This window comes from Triturus cristatus, chromosome 5_1 (genome assembly GCF_964204655.1).
Source record: "Triturus cristatus chromosome 5_1, aTriCri1.1, whole genome shotgun sequence".
In the NCBI taxonomy this organism is placed as follows: Eukaryota; Metazoa; Chordata; class Amphibia; order Caudata; family Salamandridae; genus Triturus; species Triturus cristatus.
In genome coordinates this window covers 376194713-376214772 of record NC_140587.1, presented here as the reverse complement: position 1 = coordinate 376214772, position 20060 = coordinate 376194713, and the positions used below count along the sequence as shown (strand labels likewise).

The window sequence follows — 20060 nt, the reverse complement described above, 5'->3', positions numbered from 1 at the left end:
CAGATTTCCTCAACCAGGCTCTCTAGGAAACGCCGTCCACCTCTCTTGGGAGGGGACATTTGCTTACACATTCCCTCCGTTTCCTCTCATTCCAAAGGTTCTGCAAAAGATCAAACAAGAGCCTTGCCGCGTCATCCTGATCGCACCGGCGTGAGCGCAACAGTACTGGTTCACAGAGCTGTATCGCCTATCAGGGTCTTCTCCAATCCTGTTCCTGCCAAGGGAAAATCTACTCTCCATGAACCAGAACCAAGTGGTTCATACACAAATCCACGCACAACACTTGTCGGCTTGGCTCCTCCTAACACAGAATTCAGACAACTAGCGATTTCGGATGAATGTCAAGCAATACTGCAGAAAGCCTGAGCTCCTTCTACGATCAAATTTTACTCAGCTCAAGTGACAAAGATTTTGCATATGATGTGCCGCCCACTCTTATGATCCTCTCTCATTGCCGCCTGAGGATGTTTTGCCCTATCTCTTGTCTCTCGCCAAAGGTGTTCTGGCACATACGCCCATCAAAGTGCACTTGGCTGCAATATCCAGATACAGACACCGCCCCATTGTTATGTTAATGTTATGTTAAAAGTATTTATTAAGCGTGTGTACACCAGACGGTTTCATGGCGCTGAGAATGAGAGAGGAAGCGGCGTTGACAGGACAGTTAGCTTACTCGCATGCCTGGGAAAAAAGTATGGTCTTAAGTTGTGTTCTGAACTGAGTGTAAGAAGTCGCAGACCTCAGTCCCGCAGGAAGCAAGTTCCAGAATTGTGTGGCCAAGACTGAGAATCTGAGTCCTCCATGTTTTTTACATTTGAAAGCGGGAGTAGTCCGCAGATTCAGATGAGAAGAGTGCAAATCCCGAGAAGGGATATAGTTCAGAATCCTTGAAGAGATGAATGCTGGGCTGTTCCCGGCAAGGGCTTTAAAGATGGTACAGCCCAGCTTAAAGGCACAGCGTTTGGCCACCGGGAGCCAATGGAGACTCTTCATCAGAGGGCTGACATAATGGTGTCTGGGTTGATGATGGATTAGCCTAGCCGCTTGGTTTTGTACCAACTGCAAGTGATGAAGTTGATATGCAGGAATGCCAACATATAGTGAGTTGGCATAATCAATTCGGGAGATTACCAAGGCTAAGGTGACTAGAGTCAAGGCCTCAGTGGTCAAGAATCTACTGATCTTACGGATTCTACGTTGGTGGAAAAAACAAGTGGAGACCACTGAGCCGATCTGGGCTTTCATGGACAGGTCGTTCCTAATTATAACCCCTAAGCTCTTTAAAGAGCCTGCTGGGCGTGGAGGACTGCCCTGCAGCGGGGGCTAGAAATTAGAGTTCCACGGGTTGGCAGTTCCTCCTGTGAGAATCAGCTCGGTTTTGTCAGGGTTTAATTTCAATTGATTGGCGTACATCCATTCGCTAATAAAGCTCATGGTAGATTGAAAATTGGATACTGAAGAGGTGGAAGAGGCGATGTCAAACACCAGCTGGAGGTCATCAGCGTAGTTAAAGGTTTCGACCCTTTTACGCAGAGACCAAATCAATGGTAGCATATACAAATTGAAAAGGAGGGGCGAGAGGGCAGTATTCTGTTAGATGCACTTCCACTGTTCCAATGAATCTGTCTGTGAATACTAACTTAATTCTTCGGCCCCAATTTTAAATTTACATTTTGCCTTTTATTTATATACACTTTATTAATATGTTAACATTATTTAATATTCTAAGCAGTTGCAGAGTCCCTGAGTAGGCTTTGTGGACCCTCATAGGTCCCTGGACAACAGGTTCAGAACCACTGCAGTATGCTGTGTTGCTGATGACATCTTGCTCCGTATCCCATTGCAACCTCAACATGATTATATGTTTTGTATTCATATGTTAATTGTTCTCTGGTCACAAGTGAAGGTAAGTCTTCAAAGGTCAGTTGAATCCATATCGAGTGAGCTATTCTTTCGCTTACCCGCCCTTGTGGCAGTGAGAATAAAAATATCTACAGTATTTGCACAATTAATCTTTCAGTTCGATAATGCTCCTCAAATATAGCACATTTATCTCACCTTGTGGGTTAATAGTGGCAGCAATATGACGGCCATACCCACATATGTCTTACACCAGAGAACCATCCTCCAAACGGCTATTTTATGAGTATTTTTACATCTGTCTAATACTCCGTCGGTTCTCTGTTATCTCAATTCATGGGATGTACCTTTGAATAAGTTGATGATGTAACTGTTTGAAATGTAATTTTTAGGACTGATTCTGTATATCGGAGACATGACAGATTGTCAATCTCTCTACTGACTATTATAAATAGCTTCATGGCCAGTATTTATAAGTGAAATGTACTTTCTCTCTTCTTTGAAGCGGCGAGGTGTGTATGTCTCCCCTTTTTTATTTTCCTGCACAGATTTTTTTTTTGTCATGTTCTATTTTTTTTATGAATTGCTTATTGAGTGAGCAGGAATTAACAATGCCTTCAAGGCTGTGTTGAGAAATAGTATTTGACGGATGTTTATAAAGATAACTTTGTTTGCTGAAGAACCAGTTAGGTAACATGATGCAGTATGTTCTGTTAAATTGTGAATGGTTGGTCTGCTACTATCCTTCTTAGCATTCATGTGTACATCACTTACTAGCTCCTTAGTGACTTCTCTGTAAGACGTGACTAATTGAAAAATGTCCTTTTGCCTTCTTCTCATTAAGTAAGTAATAGGTTCCTTCCCTCGAGTTAGCCTCCTTCCTCCCTCTTGTCTTGGCCTTATTAGCTCATAAATTGTCAGCCTGCCACTGTCCATGGTATGGGCACTTACATTATTGGTTTGCAATAGCAACTGAGCTGCCTGAATACATTTGCTTCCCATACTCAATTGACTCAACACCCCCAGCGTAGTTACCTCTTCTCTGCCTTCCATGCATACTTCTCTCTGCCATCCATACATTTTCTGTGAGACTTCGAATGGCGTCTATAGAGTTTTTCTTTAACCTCAGTTTTGCATGAACATGTGGTATCTTTAAGTGTGCTGAGCAAGCTGTTTCTGTATGAGCATCCTAGCGGAATGATGGCGTATGTTATATAAGTGTGTTCAGGGTATGTGGGGGTTTCTAGGATTCAGTCTGTGGACTCTCAGTAGAAGGGCTCAGCGAGAGCTAACGTCCTACCTCATGGTGGTGTGTGTATGAAGCCTTACTGGAGTTGCCTATAGTTAGACCTTTTGAAGTGTATCTCCTTGCATAGCTATAGTTTTCTTTTACATTGGCGACCAAGGTTTTGAGAATTAGAGCCAAAGGTACTTATAGGTGCATGGTGAAAGGAATCCCAAGAAGAAACAACGTTCCTAGCTGAGCTCTCTCATCACCAGGTAGCCCAGATGTTAGGGCAACGCCTGCAGCCTAGAGTATGCTGTGCTTCAAGGCCAAGAGAGGCTGCCTCTGCAGTGGACTTTAGCAATGAGCTGTGGTGCAGCAGCTCAGGAAATGTCTACGGTCCTAAGGTGCCCTAGAAAATTGAGACATCTGTTCATGAAGATGCAGCTGCTGCAGTGAAGCAGTGCCAGGATCTGAAAGCATCAACAGGTGTAGGTAGCAGACACTGAACTACATTGCACATTGTGTTGTACAGAGCTAAGCGTGGTGAGACATATAGGTCTGCCTGTGGCTAATGCATATTTTAAGTTCGTTGCCGAAGCTGTTGTCCAGATCATAGTGTAGGTGTGCATGGTTCAGCAGGTTGTCTGTAACCTGTCCACTGATGGTGCTGTGTGTCTAATTCCTTTCCGGGATCACGTCAAGGCTGTGTGCTGAGGTGCTTGGTGTTCTGGTACCGTATGATGCTGAAGGTGCGTGTGACAGCAGTTGCCCATCATGTGCCTTCTCTGCATGATGCATGAAGTGTGTGGGCTTTCTTACCATAAAGGGAACTGAACTTTGCATTTTCGTTGGTGGTGGGCCCTATGTTGGGCGGTAGGTGCTGCTGGTGAGGTTGCAAGTAGTCCTTGGTTCCAGGTCTGGAGATGGTAGTGGTATGACCGTCTGCGCCACCTGGGCAGTGCTTTGTTTCTACCTTACCTTCAGAATAATAAAGAGACTACATTATAGTGACAATCCAGAGTCGTATGTTATTTTTCCTTTCTTTCTGCGTTCTCACTGCTTGCAGTTTGGCTCGTTGCTTTGGATTGTGGCAGAAGACTGACAATGAAAGGTCACAGAAGGTTACATTTTTGCCTAAAGTAGTATTATTTCTGTCTCTGCCTTTTCTGCCCTCCTTCGGTATTTTTGATGCACTTAAGAATCGATGTCACTTTTAGGGCATGTCTCATCAGTCCTTATCCGTTGTGGTTCCCAAATGTCACAGTATCTTGGCTTGCATTCCTGAAAGGAAGTAATTAATTTGAAGTGTCCTAATTAACAAAAAATATGCATTTATACAAAAACATTAGTTATCTAGGTTATGTAGTCTCGTCCATCTATTAAATGCACTGGACAGTAAATCGAAACCATTTCAAACAGTTGTTGCGATTTTAAACATTGTAAATGCATTCTCAGAATATCAGTTTTTTACTTTTCTAGCCTCTAACTGGAATTATCTCTTCGAAGATGGAAAGGATAGCATTTCCATTCTAACATGTATGTGGAATAGCTTCTGTTTTGTCCCTTTGGTTAAAGTGAGGTTCTAGTCACCAGCTCCCCAAAATACAGAACTCTAAGTGACAGAAATAAGCTGAATTTGGGAGTAGATAAAGATTAATATCCCATGCTGATTTGTAATTTCCAGAATCCCCCCTTCCAACCCCAAATGTATTCGGATGAAGTGATGCAAACAGCGTTTGCACCAAAAAGAAAAGCATACGTAATGTAATTATGAAGGGAGTTTTCATTTTCCCAGCAGGCTTTTGTGAGCTGTGTTTATAAACTCGAACTAAGAACTTGCTCTGTGATGGAATTTCGTTGGCATTGAGATAATAATTTGCACAGTCAAATTACCTTCTTTACAAAAAAAACGACGGATTTAGCAGTGTCTAATCCTCTATTAATGTCAACCCCAGGCAGCAAGAAAACGGAAGATTGCCATTCGAAAAGCTCAGGGGAAAACTTCTGAGGCCGTCCGAGAGCTGAATGAGTATCTGGAACAGTGAGTGTCTTACAAGACAATTTTCGTTTTGCGCATACTGATAATGTTTTTTTTTAATTAAAAAGGAATTTGCATTTAATTTACCCCTTGTGTCTGCCTTCAATGCAAAGTTTTCATCCAACTGCCTTAAACAGTTTTCTTTGAATATTTCTACACAGGTTTGTTGGGGACCAAGAAGCCTGGCATGAACTTGCAGAACTGTACATAAATGAACATGAGTAAGTTATATTTCATGTCATTTTGCTTTTGACTTTCCATATTCATGTTCTGCACAGTTAAGATCAGTCTAAAATAACGTTAATGCAAACATTTGGTAGCGTATATTGCATTTAAGTTGTTTGTTATATATAGTTGCAGACTGAAACAAAACATCCCTTTCCCAGCGTAGCAGTCCCTGGTCACAGTAGGCACTGTAGGTCAGGCCATTTGTTGAAGAGTGAGTAGCCCAAACAAGAATGTAAGCCGAATATCCCTTCATTAATCAGCTTTATTGACTGCGTTGTCACCAGTGATCACTCATAAATAGTTACTGGGTATGCTGATAATCAAGTGTTTCCTAAAGCGTATCCTCACTTAGGAGGAACATCTCTGTATAAGAAGAAAGGGGCTCACTTTTCTAAGGCAGGCTTTTCTGTCGCCTGGGTACTAAGCCTCCCTCGTTCAGGAATGCTGAATGTTACTGGAACTTGCTTATTGGATATTTTCATGTTTTTGTTAGCTCCCTTTTTATTGATGTAGTAAGAAGAGGAAATGCCAGTGAGAGAGGATTAGCTCAAGCTTTAGTGGCAGATTTCTAATATGTTAGCATTAATTCTTGCCTCTTTCTAGAGGCATGCCAGTTTCATTGCCTTCATGTGTGCGTGCGAGTGTGAATGATGTTGCATTGTTTCTTTTTTTTTACTTCCTAACAAGAGAGTTAGAGTAAAGGAAAGCATCAAGGTTCTCAGGAGAAATTTACTTATCTCATTGTCCAATAATAAATATCACAGATTCACTAGTCCTATATATATTATTGAGAGACAATCAAATGCTCTTCAAACATTGTCTCCTTTTTGTGGCTCATGCTTCTTGGAAAGTTGTTCCACTTGTGACTTCAACAGGGATTTTATTAGCTATCTTTTTATACTCTTCAAACATTGTCTTTCTTTTTTGTGGATCATGTCTCTTGGAAAGTTGTTCCACTTGTGACTTCAACAGGGATTTTATTAGCTATCTTTTTCGTGCAACAGTCAGATTGTTTACTAATTTTCTAAGCAGTAAATTCGTTTTTAAAGTGCCTTCCTGTAAAATCTGACAAACACCAATGTGTGTTTGCTAGCAGTTGAAGTGTTGTAAATGTGTCTGCCATCATTTAGGAATATGCTGCTTCTAACATCATTGTTTGGATTGTTTTTAGCTAAAGAAACAACGGTACTGTCAACTGCAATATGCGACTGTACAATAAATACGTATATAAACTCAAAAATATAAATCCATTAAGACTTAGAAATATGCAACTGGTACCATTGTTTAATGACATTCATCGCCTTCCTTCTCCACACCTAATAGCTGTGTCTGATAGAAAAACGAAAAAAAGTAGTAAATTCAGGAAAACATATTCTTGCTTGATAAGAAATAGGTGATTGATTGCGCAGTTTGAATGATAAATTGAACTGACTCTGAGCCAGGAATCATAACTACCTGTAATTTGTTGTCACTAGCCTCAAGGTCATTTGATGGATATGACAATTGTACTTTGGAGCTTAGCAGCTGGCTGTCAGGAACAATAACCTTTCTCCCCAGCACTGGCTCTGGTAGAGAGACTGAAGCACCCTTCATTTAAAGAGTCCTCGCTTGCTCTACTCGAGTGCTACCTGCTAGTAGATGAAGAGAGTATTTCAGCACAAAGCGTAAGTAGGATACAATCCCTCCATAATTGAACGGGGCAACAGCCATAAACAGATTAGAATGTAGCAGAAAGATGTATATAGTGTGGGTAAGGAAGAGGCGTCTTCATTAAATGGAAGTTATCTTGGAAGAAACATTTCACAAATATAAAGGATTAGAGAGTGGTGCTGTCCAGGTGAAGTGTAGAAACAAACATTGTAGCAAAACCACATTTTCTGCATGATCACCCCAGATTGTTTGCCTTTTTGTAGACCGTATTTTCTTTGGTTTTTGGACTGTGTGCACATTACCCCTGCTAAACAGTAGTAAAATGCTTGTCCTCCCCTTTAAACATGGTTACATTTACCTACCCCCTTATTGACATATTTAACTTTACCAAGTAACCCTTTTTAACAGGTGGAAACTCTGCTTTTGAATATTAATGAGTCGCCCATTAGTGCACCTTGTCACCCACAAAGTAGGGTGCCAAATGAAAGTTGGCTTGTTCCTCCAGTGACTAGTCCACAAAAGCTATTTTTACTAGCAGTACTGTAGCTGGAGCTTAGAATGTGTCAACATACAGATAATAAATTCTAATCAGTAACTTCTGGCAGGAAACGGCTAAAATAGTAATCAAAGTACTATTTTTCATATTTATTTAAGGTTCAATACTTTGGTGAAGTTTGATTTTTCAAAAATATTTAGTAAAATAACCTGCCTAAAGCTCCTGGATGCTAATTTACATTAGCCTGCTAGCAGCTGCCAAGTCTGTGATTGGTCTTAATAAGGTGTAAAATCTGATTTCCAACCAGAACAATGGCTTAGGCCTCATGACAAGATGGATTGCATGTGGGGCATTTGATACCTTTCAACTCATCTCGGACTGTTGGATGGGCCCATGGACAGAGTTGAGACCTACCCATTCATAGTTTAGTGTAAGGAGAGACATGAAGAAGGAAAACCCTTTGTCCCCAAGGCCTATACTAGCCACGCGGACTATGAACCCAGTGAAAGGGATGCTACCCCTAGAACTGGTTTGGAGTGTATATAACGGAGAGATAGCATTGAATCATGATTAATCAGATTTTGAGTTTATTTTGAGCCAAAGTTATGTTTGGGGTTAACTATAAATTGCCCAATGAAATATTTCTTTCTGGTTTTATATGTTAATTTATATGTTTTGGCTATGAGCTTTGTTTGTTTTAATTGGAATATATAGCAAAGGTTTTGACTGGCTATGCAAATAAACATATTTTGAGCTTTCACAGGCTGTAGATGAAGTCATTTCTTGGCTTAACTTTCTTCTCAGTGCACCATTTTGGTCTAAATTGTGGTGCGATTATTGCAAGCAACATTTTTCATTGCTAAAGAGGAATATGTTATGCTTTTTCGTTGTGGGTTCATTTTTTAAAGTTTTTTTTACCTGTAGTGGTGGTAAATGATAGAGATTGAGAGCGGATTTTGAGAAGTTGTGTTTATGAAGGGTTAGATATTTTCTTTACCTTGAGGTGTTAATGTCTTAGCTGGCCAAATTGTGTGAACCAAATGAGATGGTGTGTTATTTTGGTTAAACAGCTTGAATTTTCATTGTTGTATGGCTGTGTAATTCAGAAATAATGTCTAAATTCGAACCAAGTAAGTACAAGCATTATGCGGTAATGTCTCCAGGTATATTGTATGGTGTTAAAGGCTAAAATAGCTCTGTAAACAGGATTTGCCTTTTCTAATCTGAGAGAGTATAGTGGGTGTACTGAGATAATCCAGGTGATCATGCCTATTACCGCCTGCTTCTTATCTCCACGTTTGCTTTTAAGCATTGCGGGTCAAATCTAATGCAAACTGTGGAATATTAAATTATATTTTTACTGTTGATTTTTCAATTATATATGGTAAATTTGCAAATACAACCCCCTTCCTGTAGCCCTCATCCACCTTACCACAAAAAATATACTCTTTGGTAAAATTTTAGTTACCGACCAGATGTCATTGATACTCCTCACTAAATTTTGTAGAATAAGTAAACCTTCATATACTCACCTTCTTCCTGTTGCTGCCTAGTGCAAGGAATGAGCTTCTGCTGACACAAAATCATTTAAGTTTGAGAAGTTATGTGAGGATTTTGGTAACCTTAGTTTCATTTCCTGGCAAACACTTGCTACTGTATGATGTAGCTGAATTACTTCTGCAAATTTCCTATGGCAGTAAATTAGAATATACTGTTACATGGTTTGCTGAAAGGCACACCATGCAGGCGCCCTGTTTGCAAGCGTATAGAAGTGCTGCTTGGCAGGCAAGAAAAAACAAAGCAAGTGGTTATATGAAAAGGAACTGAAATAGGGTTTAAAGGGAAGGAGCAGGAAATTCTAAATAAAATCAGTCTTTTTTTGCAGTGTCACAAGATCAATTTGCTTTTAGAAATCAGTTCAGGTTATAGACAAAGACTGGCCATTTTTGTAAAAAAAAAAAATGATTAAAAGGAATGTATTGTGTGTAAACCTGTCCAACAGTACCCTGTTATTTTAAGATTAAAGCAGGTATTTAATTTGCTTCTTAAAATTGAATTAACACTAAGCGAATATGTAGGTTTTTTGCAACCCTAAATCATGTGTCTGGTTGACCTGGTTATTGCATCAAAACTGCACATTTGAAGTCTTGCCCGGGTCGTTTTATGTTTTTTATTACCTGTTAAAATTTCGAAGCAGGACAGATGAGGTAAGTTTTATCCTTGTTACAAAATGTATTGTTGTTATTGTTAAATATTAGTTTGTTTACGACATCGGGCCTTTTAGAATACCGTTTTCCCGAGATAGATCTTAAATATTTGCTCTATTAAATACATTTGTTGCGCGTGAGAGACAGTTTGTTTCATTCTTTCACATCTAATTATCAGTTCCTATTTTAACTATGGACCAGAAAACACAATACACTCCTTTTTAGAAATAATATTATTTTAAAACACTTCGCTTTTTATATATTGATGTGTCTTATAAAATATGAACCACACAAGCCATGTTATCAGCAGTCATTCAGTGGTGTTTATCCTTTTGATGGCTACCACGTCATATGTTACGATCCGACCCTGTAAAATCATATTTCCCAAAAGACCTTGACTGCTACACATTTAACCATCAGCAATCACATTTTGTGTGTTCTATTGTAAGCTTTACACTGCGCCGTGCAGGGCATGTCATTTCTTGAGCTGCTTGTTTTACTTACTTATACGTGGTACTGGTATCCGTATTTGTGATGCAGCTTCGGGTTCAGTTAAGAATAGATTCCTAACTTATGTTTTTTACAAAATGCAGTACGAGTTTAGCCTGCTTTATAAACGGTAGTCAATAAACCTCGAACGTATCAGTTTATGACCGCCAGATTCATATTCTTGGTCTGACCTGTTAGGGTACGGAAATTCTGAATGGCACCTTTGAAATTGATGACTGGTGGTGCGTGATGTTTGCAGGTTTGTTACTTCCTCATCTTTCCTCTTGATTTACTTTAGCTATGCCAAAGCCGCCTTCTGTTTGGAGGAGCTTATGATGACTAATCCACACAATCACCTTTATTGTCAGCAGTTTGCCGAAGTAAGTAGTTTATTTTAATTTAGTAATAGTTATATTTTAACATGTTAATAGATTTCACTAATAGTTTTTCTTTAAAGTTTTGCTTATTTTAATAACTGTTTCAGTGTTCAAGTCAACATTTTCTACAGTCGGAGTTGTGGAAGAAAGTTAAGTAGATTATGAACTCCTTGTTATTTAATACAGTATCCCTGAATACAAGAGTCTACATAAATAGCACGGCCTTGAAATGTAATGTGTTGGACTCCCATTATGTCGTGCACCGACAGATTCCCCCCCACTGAGTGCTAGGATGTGCTGGACACGTCCGTAGCATTCTATACACAATGATAATGACATGTCCAGCATGTCGTTAACCCCTTTGGTGGTCACAGATTTTTCTGTCATGAGCCCTTGCAATCTAAAATTAGGCCCAGTGACTTTCGGTAAACCTTGGGTAAATGGGACCCCCTCGAATGCATTTTTTTTATGAATGTTAATTCTCGCGAACGTTTTTTTTGCGGTAATTACTCAAACATCAGAACGAGTGTAAACAAATAGTGATCGCAGTCCCTATTGGTGCACGTTGCAATTGGGTATCCTTGGGTGGATGCACACCATTTTAGTACGAATTATCAGTGAAAAAGGAGGCTGGCTGCTTCCTATGGAGAAGGGACAAGGGCTGCTCCACCCTCACTTGCTCTTTCTTTTTTCTTTTATGTCTGGGACATGACAGAAAGGAATGCATAGTGTTTCACGTGAGAGCAGAGTACTTGAAATTGGACAGCTTGGTGTCACGTAGGCACAAAGCCTGTGTTCTGGGAGCACGGATTTATACCCACCATCGTTCTGGAGGAGCGACAATGCTTTTTAACTTGAATGGTTACATTATTCAAACCTGTAGGATGCACTAGCACTGATTGAATTGGGTATCCCTATCGGGTTTGGGGAAAACCTTGATTTAATTAGACCTGTTTAAATGTAGACGTATAAGTAATTAGACGTTTCTGTACTCCACTTCCTCTAGTATAAGATTGTGCACTGCTAAAATTCTGCTTGCCTTCCCTACTGCTGATCTTGCCTTCATTGAAGTACCCAACCAGCTCAAGGTGCCCAGGTATGTTGAGAAAGCACCAAGAAGCCCTCTTCACCATTCATAAGAGATCAGAGTAAGGCCACCAAATTTCTGTATCATAGGGCTTCATTGCTAGTCATAAACGTTACTATACTATTCTGCTGCATGAGGCCCCCTCCCCCCCCAAAAAAACCCTCTTTATCCTGACATAAATCAGAGAGATTGAAGAGACCAGTATACTGAGTAGAAAGAAGAACCTGATGAAGCTGGGTTTTTCGAAATATTTTGGGCAGTAAAAACAAAATATCTCACACAGAACTACACTGTAGCCCTTATAGCGCAGTTTTTTTGTGTGGATAATTTTAGCTTTATTCAGTAAAGATCAAGATTCTTAGTGACAGTGAATGGAGTCCATGTCAACAGATTTTGCTTCTGAGGGGTGGGGTGGGGTGGAGTTGGGAGTGGTGGGAGTGTGCGGTAGGGGGTGGCTAAACGTGCTTTGACCTTCTTGTTGCTGCATTTTGAGTATGGGCCAATAGACTTCTGGGTGCGCACTAGAACCATGCAGAATTGTTCTGAGCTTTCTGGATGCAGTTAGTATACAATTCTGTGGGATGCACCACTTCTGTTGAGCAAGGCATGTGCTGGGGGACCCAGGCTCCTAATTCTAGTGATTAGTGTTGGATATGGCTTGTGAACAAATGCACAAGCGTAAAGTCCTGCATTTGTTGTCATGCCTCCAATGTGGTGGAATCCTAGTTATACTGGGTTCCACACGAACGTTGGTGGACAGGGTTCTGTGGTGGACAGTTGAACACTGGCCAGTACAAGAGGAGCTGCTTACGACTGTTGTTCTACGCAGTAGATCCACTTACCTCCAACAACCTTGAGTGCAGAGTCCTTCGTCTTTACAACAATGGGCCTGTGCTTAAGCCATGCCAACAAAAGGCTAGAGGGCACCAGAACATGGCAGTGAGGTTGGAGGAGAGTTCCACAGAAGCATACACTGGCACTAGAAGGGAGTTTACTCACCAGATAAAGTAACCAGCACACTCATGCACATGTTAATGGATAAAACATGCTTCCATTCCTAGTTCTGCATTGGAGGATTCTTAACTGGTGCAATAAATGTTAGAATAATTTCTAGCTGTGTGCTTGGAAAATGGAACTTCATCACCACAAGCATCAGAGAGGGAGAAGTGTCCACCAATACAGACCCCATTGAATACATCACCTGCTATTAAAGCCGTTCAGAAATAAAGACCCCATACAGAAGTATATCGTGCACCAATAACTCAACTTGCTGACTAACATTAAAAAAACGTGGCAATAAGGAGCCTGCAAAGCACCTTGTCTCTTGAATTTCCCAAAGGCTTCCATCTCACACGATACTGAACACTGATAGTTGCCTCAAAGAGGTGACTCAGTTTTATTTTTGGCTTGTGAGCTCAGAACAGTTACTGGCGTTCTTATCCCTCCTTCTGAATATTTTCTGTAAGAATCATTTTATTTTTTTAATTATATTTTAAGGTGTTTTAAAGCTTTTTTCATGCCATATTTTGTTATGTTTTCAGGTTTTGCGAAATGTCTAACCTGTGGTAGAAAAAAGACAGCAATATACCCTAACCATATGTGTTTGAGATCTGCCTCTCACTCTGCAAAATCGGTAAAATGTCCAAAAGAGCTCATAAAAGGCAGAGAAGGTATCAGTCTGCCCATATGATGTATATTTATGTCATCAATGCATAGAAATGCAATTTATCCCTGACAGTGATTAAGTAGCAAGTTTCTCTTTATCCTGACTCTATCAATGAGCACTTTCCCCATTACTGGTTTTTACTGTCTGAAAGAGAAAAAAATAGAGCCATATGGATTCAGAACTAGAAACATCAAAAGTCAATTAATGAGCAACATTGCTTTGCTTTTATCTTCTTTATGTCTGATATGTACAGAAAAATACATTTATTTGTGCCACAATTTAACATAAGGATCTTTTCTCTAGAGGTGTTGCTCCCTTCCGTGCAATATTTCACAGTACTCTTATTGGTTTTGCTACGATTGCTCAAATTTTATGTGTGTCTGTATACTTTTTCTAAAAGGCTTCTCTCATTGTAATAGGTAAAATATACTCAAGGTGGACTTGAAAATTTAGAGCTCTCAAGAAAGTACTTCGCTCAGGCACTGAAACTAAATAATCGAAATATGAGAGCTTTGTATGGGCTTTATATGGTAAGTTCAGTACTTTTAGAAGTGCAATTTACAACACCCTTTTTAATACTCTTAATTGTTTTCTACATTTCCATTGCCAGGTTTTAGAAAATCACTAAATTACTATTAAACTAACTGGTCGAATTATTTAATGAAGTACAGTTTCCGTAAGTGTTTTTTCTAGAAAGAATACATTAATGTTTAGCTAATTGACACATAATGTTAAATGCCATAATGTGTATTTTAATTAAAAAATAGTTGCATACTTTATTTTAAGCATGTACTGAGGTAGGACGGAGGCAGAACCTATAACCTGCTAGGATGCATGACCTGCTGTTCCTGAGTACTTGTTTTTCAGCATTTAACTGTCTGTGCCCTAATCCTAACAGCCTTTCAGATGAGTCACAAAAATGTGCCACTCAGGCAGATTTTTCCCTTTATCACATTGGACCTTCACAAAGCAGTGATCACTAAATTAGTCCTTTCTAAACTACACTATTGTAATGGGCTTTTCTCGACTGCCCACAAGAAGGCTCTGAATAAGCTTCAAATGGTCCAAAATGCAGCGGCTAGATTGCTTCTAGGGATCAGTCAGTTTCCCAATCCCTCCCCTTACTTCACTGGCTTCCGGTGAGAAAGAGAGTAATGTTCAAGTCTCTGTGTATAGCTTTTATGGCCCTTCATCTTGATGGCCCAGAATCCATCAGACCGCGTTTTCAAAAATACACCTCTCCCAGGATTTTAGGATCGAGTTTTGCAGTGGCTACCGCCAAACTTTGGCACTTGATGCCCCTTAAATTAAAAATCACAGAAAATCTGTTTATCTTTCGTAAGGCTCTCAAAATATGGTTGTTTAATAATTAGTACGGTATTTACATTGTTCTTCTTATAGGCCTACACGTGACGCTCTGGTTTCACTCACAACCCTCCTACCCACTGTGAGTTCAGTGCCTAGACACCTACGGGTAGTAGTGCGCTTTATAAATCTCAATTTCATTTCATTACTTTGCTTCAGCAGCTATGGGATTTCAATCACTCGCATGCCTACCTGTTTGTTTTCAATAACCTTTATAGGTGACTCAGTGCCATAGTTCCACAAGACCGCCTCTGGCATGACAGAAGACAGATTGTAACCCAACGTATCCGGTCTTTTAAACGGCAGCTAATATGTCTGCTGTGACTTTGCCTTAGGCCCAGCGATCCCTTCAGAGAAGAGCCTTGCATGTAGCAGGCTGTTGCCAGCCCTTCTGATCTTTGTATCCTTGGTATAAAACATGACTGGTAAACTCACTAACTCTTCCATGCCCTTCTGTCCTTTCTGACTCGGGTCTAGCTGGATTGTATGGAATGTGAGGTTTTCTTCACCTAACTTTTTTTGATAAACAAACTTTATTGAATTTTAAGGCCAAGAGAGATGGCCATGCGAGAACAAGCTAATGTGGCACGTGGGTAATACATTGAAAAGCAACTCACCATGATCACAATGAATTGCAATACAAATATATGTCAAGGCAGACATTGCACACATTGATCCAACACAACAAGTAGCAGTTAGATTACAATAGATGACTTCCCCCACACACACCCATGTTTTTGGGGACAACCCCATGATTGAAATACCACCTGCTCCTGCCGAGCTCACCAGTCCGCGCCCCGCCTCCATTGAGCGAGAGTTGTGGGAATAGCACTTAACCACTTTGCGGCTATGTCATGCTTTGCAACCAGCAGGGCTGTGCCCAAGTATGCTCGCTCATCACTTGTGCCACCAACACCCTCCAGTACCCCCAGAAGAATCAGGAGGGGGTAAAGAGGGGGACCTCCAATCCCATAACCTCAGAGATGTCTTTAGTCACCACAGACCAGTAATGATGCATCCTCCGGTAAGTCCACACCATATGGTAGAAGTCCGCTGTGTCAGCCTCACAAAGCGGGCAAGCCACCCGAGGGTGAAGGCCTGCTCGATGTAAGAGAGTGGCGTGGAGGTACATAGCATATAGATAATATGCCTGAAGGAGATCGTAAGCACACGGGGGGGCCATCAGGGTGGTTCACCAGTCTTGCTCATCGAAAGGCCTCCCAGCCCTCCCATCGAGATTTTAGATGATCAAGGGAGCCAGGCGAGTTGACAACATGGGTATGGTAAATTTGAGATATGCTTTTGAGTTCAATGTCATGCATAAGGAGCTTGGCCTCCAGGGGAATCGAGTATGCTCCAGTGCATACCATTGTTGGAGGTCCGAGAAAGACTGTATGTGTATCCCCGACCAAACATCTCCTAACTGTGAGATTCCAATGTGGTCCCAGGACCTAAAGCCACCAAGCCTCTACACCTCCCTCAACCACGTGCCATACCATAGAGGGGTGTGTTGGGTAAGTCTGCTCTCCCACTGCACATGGCGAAGTGCGGCCTTCCACGCCCGCAACACCACCCGGTTCACCAGTGGTATGGAGGTGGGAATTGGAGAGCCGTAAAGCATGGCCTGGAGGCGAGACAAGCCCAGAGAAGAGAGTTCCAAGTGGTAGGCTGGATCCGACCAGCCCCTGTTGAACCAGTCATGATTAACCAAGAGGTTACATGACAAGTAGTAGAGATACATGTGGAACGTACCCAAACCGCCATCAAACGGGCCACGAGTAGGACCACACAAGTCCGTGCTACTCCTGAAACCATGACCGGGAGAGCAGTAGTGGAAGATTTTGGAAGAAGTACAAAACCGTGACAGGACTATTATCTTATAGAGTGCTGCGCAGCCTAGGACCTTAAGGGAGAGGGTGTACCACTTTGTCAGATCTGCCTTCGTCGTTTTAAGTAGGGGTTGTAGGTTGAGGGCCCAAGTGAGTTCGGTTTGGAGCATGACCCAGATTCCCAGATATTTAAAGCTGAGCCTGTGGATGGGAATCGAGGACTGACACTCAAAGCTATCCCTATGGGCAGCTAACAGACCCAGGACGGATATAGAAGGGTTCATCTTCAGGCCGGAGGCCCTTTCAAAGACATTGAGCAGTTGAAGTCATCGAGCGCCGCTCTCTGCTAGATTTGCAAGGTAAAGGAGAACGTCATCGCCATATAGCGTGATGCGGTCCTCATGTCCCCCACTCCAGGCCCAGCTGTGGTATTGCGAGTCCCCCCGGATAAGTTGGGCCAAGGGCTCCATGGCTAGAGCAAAAAAGGAGGGAAAGGAGACCTCCGTGCCTAGTGCCCCACTGTTATATGAAAGGGTTCCGAAAGAACCCCAGTGATGCGCACACGGGCCGTGGGGTGGGAATAGAGAGCACGGACCATACTACTGAAGCGCTGGTCGAAGCCCGCCTGGGTCACCACCTCCTGTGGGTAGGCCTGGTCCACCGTTTTGAATCAATTAGTAGCAAGGCTAAGGATGAAGGCAGACGGTGACCGTGGGCTTGGGCCGCATGAAGGTGACAGATGCCGTATCTGGTGCTCCGGGAGGGCATCCAGCACCAATGTTGGCAACACCAGTTTAAATCGGTTTGACAATACCATGGCGAAGATCTTTGGTTTGCAGTTGACCAACGATATAGGTCGGTAGTTGGTACAAGACGTGGAGGGCGGTTGGGTTTTAGGTATGACCACTATCGTGGCAGTTTTTAAGTCATCAGGGAACATGCCAGACTGGTTCACTTCCTCATACAATGCCAGCAGCCGAGGGAGGAGAAGATCTCAGAGCACCTTGTATTACTCCATGGGAAGTCCATTTGGGCTGGGGGTCTTCCCATAGGCCAGGGCCAGATATAACATCCCCAATTTCTTCTACAGGTAAGAGTTGGTCCAGCACACGAGTCCATCAGAGAAAGATTGGGGAAAAGGAACGAGTCTAAAAATGGGTTAAGCTCTGTTGGGCCCCTGTCTGGCGGCATAGAGTACAGTCCCTCATAGTACCAAGCAAAAGTCTGTGCAATCTCCGAAAGAGATTGCCTCGAACAGCCCAAATCGTCTACCACCTCGAGTATAATCCTGATGGTGAGAAGCTAGCCAATACAACAGCTTCCCATTCTTATCACCCCAGCCATATCTTTTTGCCGTGGTGGCATGCCACAGTAGTTTAGCCGCCTCCAGGGAGTGCAGACGAATATCCTCTCGTAAAGATGCAACTATCTGGAGAACTCCTTGCTAGGGATCTGCTCAAGACTGCGCTCCATGCATAGGGCACAAGCCTTCAGCTGGGTGAAGAAAGAAGAGCTCTCATGCTCCAGTGTCCTAATCAGGTGCTTAGCAAACCCATGGAGGGTTGCCTTGCTGGCAGCCTATAGGTTGCCCGTGTGGGTAACGATCCTTCGTTATCTCGGAAATATGCACCCAGCTCGGTTCTCAGCGCTCTGACAAACGTTTGTCTTGGAAATACCATGCATTAATGCGCCACATAGGACATAGCTCCAGGGAAGAGTGCCCAATACTGAGCAGGAGCGGGTAGTGGTCAGAGATACCCTGTGGTAAGATAGCTGTGTGACCCACTGACAAGCAGTCGGTGGCAGGCTACAGTAAGAAGTCAGTGCGTGAGTGAGTGTGACGAGCAGACGAGGTGTGGGTGAACTTGTGGAGATGAGGGTGCCAGGACCTCCAGGCATCACATAGACCCCAGGCGGTTGTCCAATCGGCGAGATGGTGTGCCCCAGTGTTTCTGGAGGTGGTGGGTGGACCGTTAATATCCAAGTCAGGATTTAAATACGCATTGAAGCCCCCCCCCCCCCTACTGCTCCCCCCGAATATAGTAAGCCCCTGTGGGAGAAACACAAGAAGTTTTGAGAGGTGGGACGTACACACATAATAGCAAAGCTGATCTCCCCTCCAGTGTGCCCTCCAAGGAAGTAAAACTCCCCTGAGGGTCGCATGACACCTGGGAAACTACTAGAGGGAATGAATGTCCCAGGAGGATGGCCATACCTGCCTGGAGAGCCCTGTTGTACCCCTTACGGGCCAGAAAGAGACATCTTTCACCAAGGAGGTGTGTTTCTTGAAGAAGAATAACCTCCGAAAGAAAGCAGGGAGCAAAAGGTTGTGGATCGCTTCACCTTTTCCAACAAACAGACCGTTAGTGTTCCACGATAAGACCTGTAAAGTCATAAATTGGGTGGAATGGGGGGTCAGGACTGAGGGGTGGCCCCTCAAGGAACCCTTCGTGGGGCGAGAAACAGTCTTGGATCAGATGTCAGCGGTGCAGTATCAACGCCCAGCACTCGTAGATTGCAGTCATGGTAATTGCTTCAGTTTGTGCCAAAGCCTAGAAATGACTATCAAATATTGGGGCTTTGGGATCAGCGTCCAGATGGGGGACTGAAGTCTGCCAACCCCGCCAGAGAAAGAGTCACGTTGTCTCTGTCTCTACTTTTAGTCTCCACAGCACAGTCCGCAGGCAAAACCCCCGACAGCTAAGGCTGCTTCTGGGAAGAAGTAGGTGGTGACTCCAAGCAGGCTGCCTCAAGACCCCTCTTGGAGCAATTTCGGTTCCTTTGAGACCTGGGCAACGATTGAGAAGATGAGGCAGGAGGAATCAGTCGAGCGTTAAGGGAGGGGAGGGGCCCGCCCGCTGAGCTGCAGCTCCTCTCTGAGCCACTGCCAAGCCACCTCAGGGGTATCAAAGAAGTGAGACTTATTAAGATGAATGATTCTGAACCTTGCAGGGAACAAGAGGCAATATTGCAGGCCCATAGCTCTCAGCTTCTGCTTGACTTGAAGGACCGCGGCTGCTGCTTCACCTCCCTGGTGTAGTCCTGGAATGTGAGAACCTTCATGCCACTTCACTGCAGCTCGGTGTGGGAGCCGGCCACACTCAGGATCGTGTCGCTGTCCGGATAATTCAGAATCCCGACTATGATGGTTCGAGGGGAGGCTTCCGGAGTAGGTCTCGGAGGAAAAGCCTGGTGCGCCCTCTCTACAGCGAACCAAGGGGATAAACGCAAATCTGGCATCCAAGACTTAATCCAGGTCTCAATGAAGTCAGCCATTTGCTTGGGGGCCGAGCCGTCAGTAGTTTCTGGCACCCCAATGATGCATAGGTTGTTGCGCCTCAAGTGATTCTCTGCATCTTCAGCTCGGGCGTGGATCTCTGATGTGTGGATAAGGAGGGTGGACACCTGGGCCTTGAGAGTAGAGACGTCGTCCTCAACCATGAAAATCCAGCAATTCCATCTCTGTGATCCGACCTTAGCACTGCGGAGGTCTTGACAGAGTAGCGCCACATCCATTCTACCTCGCCGACCTTAGCCTCT

At 42.9% G+C, this 20060-nt stretch overlaps 1 protein-coding gene across 1 annotated transcript in view; it reads left to right on the top strand.

The window, feature by feature from the left end:
• EMC2 (ER membrane protein complex subunit 2) overlaps positions 1–20060 on the top strand; it is a 165804-nt gene that overhangs the window by 81836 nt on the left and 63908 nt on the right. Inside the window, exons 6-9 of the mRNA XM_085605091.1 lie at positions 5044–5129; positions 5288–5347; positions 10495–10576; positions 13746–13856. Of these exons, the coding sequence (XP_085461217.1) occupies positions 5044–5129; positions 5288–5347; positions 10495–10576; positions 13746–13856 (339 nt within the window). The remainder of the gene's footprint in view (positions 1–5043; positions 5130–5287; positions 5348–10494; positions 10577–13745; positions 13857–20060) is intronic.